This window comes from Microtus ochrogaster, chromosome 7, assembly GCF_000317375.1.
Source record: "Microtus ochrogaster isolate Prairie Vole_2 chromosome 7, MicOch1.0, whole genome shotgun sequence".
Classification (NCBI taxonomy): Eukaryota; Metazoa; Chordata; class Mammalia; order Rodentia; family Cricetidae; genus Microtus; species Microtus ochrogaster.
The window spans coordinates 82,997,401-83,009,779 of NC_022014.1; the positions used below are offsets into that span (position 1 = coordinate 82,997,401).

Sequence of the window (12,379 nt, forward strand, 5' to 3'; positions counted from 1 at the left end):
TCTCCATGTAGACATCACCCTGAGCACAGGTTCCAGCAGACCTGACCGTCTCTCTTCGTGTATACGAATGCCGTGCTTCGTTTCCCGGCTGTCCAGACCTGGATAACCGCACAGAGACTGTATTAATTACAACACTGCTTGGCCAATGGCTTACACATATTGCTGACTTGCTCATATCTTAAATTAACCCATTTCTATTATTCTGTGTATCACCACAGGGCTGTGGCCTGCCGGTAAGGTTCCTAAGGTTCCGGCGTGTCCTTCTCCTGTGGCAGCCACATGGGCATCCCTTTGACTCCACCTACTCTCTCTATATCTCTTCTAGCCTGGCTATATTCTGCCCTGCCATAGACTGAAGCAGTGTTTTTATTAACCGATGGTAGTAAAACATTCACAGCATACAGAGAGGCATCCCACATCACCTCCGTGATTACCCTACATTCCTGGGCCACACGACTCTGAACTATTTCATCTTGCATCGCTCAAGCACAGAATTCTAAGTGCAGAGCCTGACCTAAAACCGTTCCTTCTCTTCTTTCTTACTCCTGTGCCTCTCACAACATCCTCCTCAACTTCTGAATGTCTTAGTCCAGATCATGTTGTTTCCATGAAGAACCCGAACCCCCAAATCAACCAGCCTAGTGAGAATTAGGGCCAGCTTCAGAGCTGAGGCCATGCCCTCCACGGTCCCCATGGTGGCTACACCCATGCCATGAACTGCTAAGGCCTCGCCCTCCTTACTCACCTCGAGGAGCTTTTGTACCACCAGTACCCACATGAACTCACCTCTGCTCGAGTTCCAGGCTTCTGTGTTTGTCTTCCCGAGCGGTTCTGCCTGCGTCTGTATCTCCAGTGCAGCACACTCCATCGCGCACCCCTGCCCTCCCGTCCCCTCCGTCCCCTTCGTCCCCTTCAATGCATTTCTTAGGTCTCTGGGACGTCCCCATCCATCCTTCTGTCTGTGCTGCGCGTGGTCCCACCTCTGCCCCAACCAATACAGCCTGTATCTGTTGCTTTCTTTGCCGCTGTGATGAAATACTCGACAGAGGCAGCGAGCATACAGGAGGGAGGGGTTATTCGGGCTCAGGTTCAAAGGCACCATCTGTGGGGGGGGGGGTCGCGGCAACAGGAGCAGTCAGGAAACAGAGAAGGGGCAGAGTGCTGCTGCTGAGCTCACGTCCTTCTTAAGTGACCCAGGACCCCAGTCCATGGAGTGGCGCCACACATTAGGGAAGCCCCAGGACCACAGTCCATGGAATGGTCCCATACGCGTTAGGGAAGCCCCAGGACCCCAGTCCATGGAGTGACCCCACACACGTTAGGGAAGCCCCAGGACCCCAGTCCATGGAATAGCCCCACACACGTTAGGGAAGCCCCAGGACCCCAGTCCATGGAATAGCCCCACACACGTTAGGGAAGCCCCAGGACCCCAGTCCATGGAATAGCCCCACACACGTTAGGGAAGCCCCAGGACCCCAGTCCATGGAATAGCCCCACACACGTTAGGGAAGGGTCTTCCTACCTCAGTTGGCCCAACTGTGAACTCCCTTGAAGACCTGCCCAGAGGTTTGTACATATATAGTTCTAAGTCCTGTCGGGTTATCAGTATTAACAGTGTTGCTGACCACTGACCTTGGACCTGTGATCTGGCAACACTGTCCCTTGCTCAGCTTCTGCTGGCTCTTCAGTGCCCCCTGTCACCTGGTCTCCTACCTCTTGTTACTCACATTCTAGGACTGGCCTTAGCTCCCCTTCTATTCCTCCTTCCTCCCTAATTCTGCTTGACTGCCCTCCAGGAAGCATCCCCTCCTGCTTCCTGTGGCTTCTCAGGTGCTGGCAGCAGATACCATTGTCTGCCCCAGCAGCAGTCTCTAGAACAGAGCCATTGTCGGGGGGTGGGGGGGCTCAAGTGTGAGGCACACGGTGGGTGACCACACAGATGGAATTGTGTTCGCAGGAAGGAGTAGCTGAGTTAGAAAAGACTGCATAACCGGTGGCTTCTTAACATTAGTCCTTGAGTCTTAGAGCTCTTTCTTTGCTTAGGAACGGGGGTCTCTAGGAGGCTCAATTAACATAGTGTATGGCATGAATCCAACAGAAATCCCAAAGGCTTCAGCAGGTACTAGCACTACAGAAAGGACTCATGTATCCTCATGTGGAAAGCAAGAGGAGGGGAACCTGAGATGAAGCAGAGAAACTTGAGAGGAAGAGAAAAGTCTGAGACAGGAGAGGAAGAGGGCAGTCAGGAAGGAAAGAAGGCAGGCATGCCCTGACAGGAGGTGAACCTGAGAGGAAGGAGTCTGAGGCCAGGCAGGGGGTGTCTGAGATGGGAGAGGAACGTGAGAAGTGGGGGACAAAGGATCTCAGTACAAACTGGAACCCAAAAGACCAAGAGCTCCAGGTGGGCATCCACTCTGTCACCTGCAGTGTTGCACACTCGTACACTCTTAAAGTCAGTTGTGCAAGCGAAACACTCAAATATATAAAAATAGAAAAATAAATTAAAAACTGCCCAAATATCTTCATTTCTGCCAGGCTGGTGAACCTGGGCAGAAGCAGAAGTCTGGGGGGAGGGAGTCTAGACTGAGCGCAGAGGGAGGAGGACAGGGTGCAGAGCACAGCCCTAACGCAGCCACCAGCAGCCGGTAGCAGGAGGTGCTTTTCAGGGTGGTGGTTTGCTTTCTTCTTCGGAGAAGTCCAGCCTTTTCCCCACGGGCAACAACTGTGAAGGTCAAATTTGAACTAAACTAAAATCACCGCTCTTATGCCCTCTCCATGACCCCCATAGTTCTCCATGTTCCCCCAAGTTCCCAAAACGAGTTGAACTCCTCCCTGGGTATGACTGTGTGAGTATGATTGATGACAGCCACTAACCACATGATTAGTGACAGCTACTAACCACGTAATTAGTGACAGCTACTAACCACATGCCTCAACCTCACCATAACCAATCAGGTTAAATGTCAGCTACCTCAAGACCCTCTGACAAGGCCATGACCCACTTGTGGTTTTCCCTCTCCAAACTCAAACCTGTAAATGCTCAGCGCCGCTCTCCTCCACCCGTGGACTGAGCTTGGGCGAGTAGTAAACCCCCTTGTGTTTGCATCAGAGACCGGCTCTGTGGTGGTCTTGTTTGGGGGTCTGGTGACATGGGCACAACACAGGCAGAGATTTTGCCCGAGTGAAAACTGAAGTTACAAGGAAAGGTACATAATAATGTCTTCCCAGCGTGTTTGCACACCCTGCTTCGTAAGACGCCATGACACATCCCGCCAGTTCCTGTACTCACGGCCTCTCTTCTGTCTCCTTTTCCCTCCAGTCATGCCAGGCCGACCTCGTGAAGGACAACGGTCACAAGTACTTCCTTTCCGTCTTGGCAGACCCATACATGCCAGTAAGGACTGAGCCATACTTCCCTCAGGCAGCATGGGATTTGTCTCCGCTCGCACACTGGGTTACAGTTCCTCTCTGAGGGCCAGGTAGAGAGGTGCTCTATACAGTTACACGTGAATGGCCACTTAGAGCACACACAGCACACTGCTCCATTTCCTCCTGCCTCAAGTGAAAATGTGGTCTTCCTGCGACAGTCGGTCTCTGCCCAGCAGTGGCATCTCCATTACCTAGAGCCTGCATCCTGAATAGACGGACAGATGGATGAATAGCTGTTATGTCTGTGATATGGTGCCTCAGATGCCCTGAAGGTCCCTTAATGGGACAAGATTGCTGACATTGCTTTACTGAAGGAAAGAAGAAATTGTTTGAAAGTTTGAATTTTATACATACTTTTTATTAAATTGTTTAAAAATAGATAGCATGAATAGGACATAAGTAGTTTTCTCATGATATTTTACTACCAGTTTCTTTAGCCTCCCTCCGGCTGCTCAGCATGGCCATGTAGACAGAGCAGCCGTGCACAGTCGCTCCTTCATGCACTCTCTTCCCAGAGTGTGCGTGCAACGCCACATCTGCACTCAGGTGCTGCCTCTGAGAGGAACTTTCGTGTCTGAATTCTTCCTCTGGCTGTTTTAACTCACCTCCAGCACAGAGCTGAGGACTCCAGGGAAAGGGGAGAGCGCTGAGGATGGCTGGATAGGGCAGTTTCTTTACTCATGCCCATCAGCCAGTTTGTTTTCTTCAGAAACAGCTTTCTGCTGCTTCAAGAAAACACTGCCTTTACCTGTCCTGAAATAAACAGGCAGATCTTGGGGAAGCACAGAGGAGAAGAGCCCCTCCCCCGGGAGAAAACACTGGAGGTGTTGACTCAGGGCAGGCACCACCAGGAAGAGAATCATAAAGGCACCACCAGGAGAGAAAAAAGCAAAGGCGTGAAATGGGGGGGTGGGTGAGGGAGGCTGCTCTTGCTGACGTCATCCCAGAGTGCTGCAGGGGGAGGAGGGCAGAGTCTGAACAGACTGGAGCTTGGAGACCTGAAGAAAGAAATGAACAGCGAGCCCTTCCCAGACACAGCACAGTCAAAGTAACGAGAGTACCAGGATCATAAGGAAAACCCCAAAGCCACCAAAACCCAGAAAGGGCAGACAGCAGCTGCAGTGATAGCAAAGGATTGTGTGTGGCCCTTCCAGCAGCTGCTGCATAGAGTTCCCTGCTGAGTTATGCTGTATGGGGAAGGGGAAGTACAGACACTTTATAACAAAGAATGACAAAGAATGACTTTATAACAAAGCTTGGCACTCTAGCACCTGGAAGGTAGTGGCCTGGTCTCTGTTACAGTGAACTCAGTAGACGTTGCCATAGGAAAGCAGCAACAAGCAAGGGCAATGGCCAGAATGCTGGTGCTGCCAAGGTAACCGTTAATTAGAAGGGCTAGAGGTAAGAAAGGATGTTGGGGGAAGAGACTCCAAGAGCCTGGCAGCAGTCCCAGAGGAATTCAGGATTAGACTCTCGATGTGCATGTGAAAAGGTGAGGCACCGTGAAGAAGTCTTACGGGCTATTGATCTGTCCAGTAGGAGACCAGAATTGAAGCAAAGATTGCTACATTCAGCCAGGTGTGATGGCGCACACCTTTAATCCCAGCACTTGGAGGTAGAGGCAGGCAGATCTCTATGTGTTCAAGGCCAGCCTGGCCTACAAATTGAGCTTCAGGACAGCCAGAGTTGTTATACAGAGAAACCCAGTCTTGCAAAACCAAAAAAGAAAAGAGTAGACAGCATGAAGATAGACCTTTTGGACCAATGAGCACCACCAGCCATGTTAACTGCTGTGACAGAGGACAGTAGAGCGACCTGGGCGTGTTCTGTGGCATTAGCTTCCAAGGGAGAAGCCAGTCTGTCCTCAGCACAAAGGCCAGTGCATGCTGCAGACGGCAGGTGCGCAGTCCTTGGAGACAGGTGAGTCTCTGGGAAGGAGCACAACCATGGTACATTTTGTTTTCCAGGCCGAACATAGGACCATGACGGCCTTCATTCTTGCTGTAATCGTCAACAGCTACACAACAGGGCAAGTAAGTGTCATAGCAGCCCCAGCCCCCTGAGCTCCAGGAATGGCAGAAACGTGACTTGTCTCAAACGTATTCTGGCGCAGGGGGCCAGCACTTTCTTTAATCTGAATGAGACAATGTAGTGTAGTGTGGTTGAGCCCCAGCCCTGGGTAAGAGGGCAGAGGACCACTTCTCTGTGTCCTGTGTCCAGGAAGCCTGCCTGCAGGGGAACCTGATCGCCATCTGCCTGGAGCAACTCAGTGACCCACACCCCTTACTGCGCCAGTGGGTGGCCATTTGCCTGGGAAGGATCTGGCAGAATTTCGACTCTGCGAGATGGTGTGGGGTGAGAGACAGCGCTCACGAGAAGCTCTACAGCCTCCTCTCCGACCCCATCCCTGAGGTAAGCTGTCCTTGAGAAAAGTAGCTTCCAAGTTGGGTCAAAGTACGTACGATACGTGCTCTACACCTAGTCCTCCAGGGTTCTGTTTGTAGAGAGGCCATGTAGGACCGGTGTGCAGAAGTCTGCACCCAGAATCTCTGGGACCATGCACAGATTCCCAAGATAGGCTATTGAGACCTTGCTACAGAGTCACACTTTAACTTTTCATTCATAGTGAGCCAACTCTGTATGCAGTAGGGGATCTCTGCAAGCTGGCACAGCCTCACCTAGGTCTAAGAAACAAACTTGAACCATTCTGTACTGCACATCCTGTGGACCTGGGCAGAGAAACAGACAGACAGACATACCAGTCAGGGCCTTATGCCTCATGGTTTGGCCCAAGCTAGAGGTGTTGGCACTGCCTTTTCCCTACAGACCAAGACCGTCTGCTGCCAGTTCAGTGTCCAATATGTTCTGGACTCTCCGGCCCCAGTGAGCACCCACCCACCTCGTTGCTTGCTGAGCCAGCTTAGAGCCTATAAGGGTCCCAGGTGCAGGTATCTGAGCCCTGGCTCCTACAAGTGTCTTCACATCTGGGGGTTGAGGTTTGAACCTAGCAGCCTGGTGCCGGCATTGCTATGGCCACTCATCCCACAACCCCATGTTCAAACTTTCTGGAAGGGTGCTCAGGGAAGTGTATTTACTTATTTTCCAAGTTGTTCTCAAAAGGGTTTAAGGACACCAAGCATAAAAATTCAAAGAACAGGGGCTGGAGAGATGGCTCAGCGGTTAAGAGCATTGCCTGCTCTTCTTCCAAAGGTCCTGAGTTCAATTCCCAGCAACCACACAGTGGCTCACAACCATCTGTAATGAGGTCTGGTGCCCTCTTCTGGCCTGCAGGCATACACACAGACAGAACATTGTATACATAATAAATAAATAAATATTTAAAACACATTCAGAAAACATGATTTTGAGAACACAAGGACCCAAAAAGCTGGAGGAGGGTCAAGGCTAGCAGAGGCAGATCCATGTACCTTACAGAGATGGCCGTGAGTTGTCCTGAGCCTCCCCTGATCCACAGTCACCAGGGAAGCACAGTTATTCCTCGTCTGGAGTCGGCTGGGCCCCCTGGGAACTGCTCAGTCTAAGTCATCTGTAGACTCAAACATAATGGAAACTAGAGAATCGGTGCTGTGCCCCGACTGTGGACAACAGTGTCTGAGATGGGAATGAGTGTAGCAGAGCGCCGTTGAAAAGGGTGTTGTTCCCAGCTCAGGAGCAGCCTTTGGAGCAGGCTGGGTGCACACCCAGGTTTTGTCACTCTGAACCGGTCTTCACATTCAATGGGTGGAAAACCCAACGGGTCCTCAGGGGCAGGTTGAATGCAACTGTTTGTTAATCCATCTGCTCCATGAGCCAAAAATGCTGTTGCCTTCCAGCACACAGCTGTGTGGTCCTGGCAGCCTGCTCGCTTTGTCATGCAGCAGGGAGACCACAGTGGACATGGGCCATCCCACAGGGTGACTCGAGACTGGTACTTCTGCTGTGCCCATATGACTAGATCAGCAACATAAGTAGAGTGTGTACCTACACAGGGACCTCTCTGCGGAGGGAGAAGAGACATGGCAGGCAGCTGCGGCAGCAGAAGTATTGCTTGGAGCCATGGAGACCCAGGAAATAGTGAGGCCTTGTCAGGGCCTTGGCGTCTCAGCTAAGAAAGTACAGGGAGAAGGAAGCAGAGGGGAGCAGAGGGGAGCAGAGGGGAGCAGAGGGGCTCCGATGCCGTGCAGAATAGCGAGGGAAATGCGGCTAATCCCTGGTTAGGGCAGCAAGTGGGGGTCTTTGGGCTGGGGCATCTGGTCTGGAACTTCCCTCCGGCTTGCTTCCGACTAATCACAAAGCTGAGCATCTGGTTCTTTCCCCTGAATTGCTGACGCACGTGGCATGTCGCCTCCCATGTCCTGTGTGTTTCTGGCCTGGCCCTTTCCTGGGAACACAGTTGTCTGTGGCAGACCCAGGTAGTTCCTTCATTCTGGGAGGGTAGGACATCATCCTGGGTCAGTAGAATATTTATCACACAGGTGGAAAAAACATTTTTGTAGAAGGGAGACCAAGTTATAGGCTGTTTGGATCCTATGGGGAATAGGAGACCCTGCTATGGTTTTCAGAAATGATCACTGTGTATTTGTTAATAAGCGAAGGGTCCAAGAAGCAGCCATGAGGGACTGTCCACTAGGGTGACAGTGCAGCCCTGGTTGTAGCTTAAAGGGCAATTCTGAATTGCTCAGTGTACATATCACGTCAGATTTTGGCTAACTCCTTAAGAAATCAGTGCCATCTATCCCCAAACATTCCAGGGACATCTGTCTTGTCTCAGGCCCTCTTGTGGCCTTGGAGAACCCTGAGAAAGTTAGATCTCAACCTCTCTGTGGTTACCCCAAGAAGTAGAATATTTCTTTGAAGAAAAACCTAAAATGAACTTGACAGGAAATCTTGAAATTGTCCAGGGAGGAAGCTCATACCATAGCAAGAGGCCCCCTCCTGTCTCCACATCTGGATGTCCCAGCAAAAGGGTAGGGGTCTGTAGGGGACAGCCCAGGACTACACAGCCACAAAAGAGCAATATTGACTATGTGAGCCACCAAGACCACCTGCAACTGCTCGGCACCTTCATAACTGCTGACAGGCAGCTCCCATGTCCACCCACGTCTGCATTGAAATGGTCTAGTGAGTTTTTCTTAGTGTCGCGGGTGTTTTTTCTGAACTAGAAGATAGGGACTTGCTTTTCTCTATCTGCGGTGCTTGGCACCTCTGAGATTGAGCCGCTACCTGTGTGAGTCATAATGCAGACTGCCCACCTTATCTCTGGAGATGGCAGTGGCTCCTCGCCTGGGGCCTGAGAGCCATGTGCCTTCCTATTCTAACGCAGTCTGCACCTCGTGCAGCCTCTGGCCTTCTCGCTCTCTGTCTCACACTCTGACTGTTCCACGCCGTCTCTCTTCTGGGGAGGCCAAGATGGTTTGCTCATGGTCGAGCTGGGATTCCTCCAGCCCTGTGCAGAATGTAAAGAGGAGGACTCTGTCTCTCCAAGGTTAGCTTCTTTCCACGTGACCTTGGGGTCTGAGCCGAGCTGAGGTCCCTGGGTACCATGGCCGGCCCAGTATTGTTTCCCTCGCTGCCTCTGTCCCCTGGGGACTTTACCCTTTCTGGTTTCCAGTTAGCTTCTCTGTCTCAAAATGGACCAATACATTCTCCACTTGCCACAACCTCCCCTCCATGGCTTAGTCTAGTCCACCTTCCCCCCCATCGGCTCTGGGCCAGTCTTCTCCAGAACACCTCTGTCTCCTTCAACTCTGTAATCAAAAGTCCACTGTGCACGCCAGTCTGTAGACTCCAGAGGAAACTGCTCCCTCCCCCACAGCCTGGTCATCCCTGAGCTGGGGCTATGCTGTCTCCACCGTTGGCTCCTGGGCTGCCCACACACACCCTTCCTGCTTATCAATACCAGTGTAGCTTTGGGCGCTGAGCATCGTATGGTAAGTGTCTGTGAAATTGAATTGAGCTGACTTATGTGAACTGAATTGAATCAGCTTGCAGATAGCCTCAGCAGAAATGCAGATGGCAGACAGACCAGCCGTGGGTGCTGATTGCTGTCTCCTGCCCTGCAGGTCCGGTGTGCGGCTGTGTTTGCCCTTGGCACCTTTGTGGGGAACTCCGCTGAGAGAACCGACCACTCTACCACCATCGACCACAACGTGGCCATGGTGCTGGCCCAGCTGATCAGTGACGGGAGCCCCATGGTCCGGAAGGTATGTGGTGCCAGCTCAGTAGCTGAAGTGGGGGCCTACGAGCTGTGCCAGCCCAGAGGACCTCAAATCCGCCTGTGTGTGCTAGTCCATCTTTCCAGAGTGTGCCCTCATTGCTCATGTCTGGTCCCCTGAGGGCACTGAGCTGACCAGGTCTCTAGTCTTCACACAGCAGCCTTTTCCTCACCCGGGCACCGGCACGTGGCACTGGGTCTCTGCAGAACAGAGACGGGTCTGTGCAGTGTGTCCCCTGTTCCACCGCTCACTCGCCTACAGCAAAGTCTGTCTTCTCTGCTCCATAAAAAGATGTTCCACATCCTCCTAAGCCGGCAAGGGCCTTTGAGGGAAATGCTCTGACTTCCTGACCTGGTGAACCTGGTGGCTGCTCTTAGAGCAGACTGCCCACGGTGACCATGGGCGCCCGTTGTCCATGAGAGCCACTGGGCTTCTTGCTCAGCGTTCCTTTTCTTTTGGTTGTTTTGAGACAGGGTTTTTTTGTGTAGCCTTGGCTTTCCTGGAACTCAGAGATCCTCCTGCCTCAGCATCTGATGATGTGGAAGGGGTAACTCCAAGCCTCTGTCCTGAGCAATGTGACCTATGGGTCCCTGGGCACAGCTGAGGTCTGAGTGCAGAGCAGAGCAGCTCAGTATCACATGTCATGGTGAGCCAAGCTTTGGAAGACATACACGACACAGTGAGCTGTTGGAAAAACCAGTGTGGAGCTAGGAGAGATGGGAGGAGCAGAGAGAGAGAGAGAGAGAGAGAGAGAGAGAGAGAGAGAGAGAGAGAGAGAGAGAGAGAAGGAAAAGAAGAGAGAGAGAGGGGGGAGGAGCAGAGAGAGAAAGAGAGAGAGAACACCCAAGGAGACCTGGCAGCCCTGTCTGCAGCCCGCTGGTCAGCTCAGGGCAGCCTCAAGGGTCTCTGACAGACCTCGGTTTTCTGCAAACATCTTTCTCTCTACAGAGTGGTGCTGGTGTCCACAAGTCTACATTCTGTTTCATTTCCTTTGGACTCTCAGTCTCTAAGCATTTAAGTTGTGGTGCTATATCATCATAAACTACATGTAGATCCTGTCTCCCCAGACTCTGGCATTTAGGCCTAGGTGTCATGTTTTAACTCAAGGACTTTTCTCATTCCCTCATGTGGACTAGAACTATAGCTGAGGAAGAATGCTTGCTCGCTGTAAAGAATGCTTCAGCTAGTCAGCTGTGCCCACCAGTCTCTGGAGCAGGATCAGAAATGGCAGTTTTGGCCAGAGTCACAAGCCTAATTTTAAATCCGTCAGGGGTGTGGAGTTCACACTGTGGCTTCAGAAAGCCTTGGGGTGGTAATTCCTGCCTAGCAATGAGTGAACAGACTGGGGCAAGTGTGCCTGGCAGCTGGGGGCACCACTTGCCAGCCACTGGTGTACTGTCTTCACAGCCCCAGACTTCCTTGATTCCCCCTCCTGGTCGTGATGCCAAGTGAGCCTTGCCCTGACCCTCATTTCCCAGAGTCACATTAGGGTTAGCTTCAGACCTGCTGTCCTGCGGGTTCCTGCCGCCATAGACATGATTGTCCCTTCTCCCTCTCAACAGGAGCTGGTGGTGGCTCTGAGTCACCTTGTAGTTCAATATGAGAGCAATTTCTGCACTGTGGCCCTGCAGTTCATGGAAGAGGAAAAGAACTACCCCTTGCCTTCTCCCGCAGCCACAGGTATAGCTCACAGGGAGCCCAGGACCTGCTTCCTGGCCTTTACCCAATCTGTCAGTGGGTTGGGCCAGGTCTGAGCATGGCTTTCTGGTACCGCTTGGGTGGTCCTGGTACGCCTGCTGTCTCAGGCCTTTGGAAGAATACAGGTGCAGGGAAAGGGCTGTGCTGACCCTCTTATTTTTTCCTTCTTACCTTTCTTGGAATTTAAATTTGGGGACATCTTGGAAGATGGCAATCTCTGCCATGGGGCATGCTGAAAAGAACATTAGCCGTCTTCCTGTGATGAGTAACTGCATCACGTTGTTGTTGGCTTCATGTTTCCATGACTCACGTTAGGAAGCTCATTTGTCCTTTTCGCTGGAGGATGCAGTCATCTTCCACGTTTCTCTTCATCACCCTCCCTCCAGATCACAGCCGGGATCGTGAGCAATGGCAGAGCCTTCTTCCTTTCAGCCAGGGTACTGGGCGTCACTGTGATGCTGCCTAGGCCACCGAATACCTGGAATGGCCTCACAGCTTCTGCTGCCCTTCTGGTTCATGCTGTCTTGTGATTTAATCCTTACATGGCTACAAATAGTACCTTTGTCCCACTGAGTCCTGCACATCAGGAGAGTATCATGAAGGCCCCTCCATGCTCAGTCTTGTACCAGTAACACGAACTGTTCCTGTTGCCATGGCTGCAGGCATCCACATGCCCCCATCCTGAAACTTATCGCTAACTCTTTCTTTTCTTTCTTTTTCCTAGAGGGGGGGAGTTTGACCCCAGTTCGAGACAGCCCGTGCACCCCCAGACTCCGTTCAGTGAGCTCATATGGAAATATCCGAGCCGTCACCACAGCTAGGAACCTGAACAAGTCCTTGCAGAATCTGAGCTTGACGGAAGAGTGTAAGATGCCAGAAACCAGTATTTGGGGTGGGAAGCTTCACCGTGCTCTACCAGACGTTACTCTTAAGATGCTACTGTGGGCCGGGCGATGGTGGCACACGCCTTTAATCCCAGCACTCGGGAGGCAGAGGCAGGCGGATCTCTGTGAGTTTGAGACCAGCCTGGTCTACAG

General features: G+C 52.0%; 1 protein-coding gene across 2 annotated transcripts in view; it reads left to right on the forward strand.

The window, feature by feature from the left end:
• Positions 1 to 12,379, forward strand: part of Rptor (regulatory associated protein of MTOR complex 1) — a 304,700-nt gene that overhangs the window by 253,007 nt on the left and 39,314 nt on the right. For both annotated transcript variants that reach the window (XM_005350837.2, XM_013347620.2), the window contains 6 exons: positions 3,320 to 3,394; positions 5,397 to 5,462; positions 5,650 to 5,841; positions 9,492 to 9,632; positions 11,207 to 11,324; positions 12,067 to 12,207. In XM_005350837.2, coding sequence (XP_005350894.1) covers positions 3,320 to 3,394; positions 5,397 to 5,462; positions 5,650 to 5,841; positions 9,492 to 9,632; positions 11,207 to 11,324; positions 12,067 to 12,207 — 733 coding nt within the window. The remainder of the gene's footprint in view (positions 1 to 3,319; positions 3,395 to 5,396; positions 5,463 to 5,649; positions 5,842 to 9,491; positions 9,633 to 11,206; positions 11,325 to 12,066; positions 12,208 to 12,379) is intronic.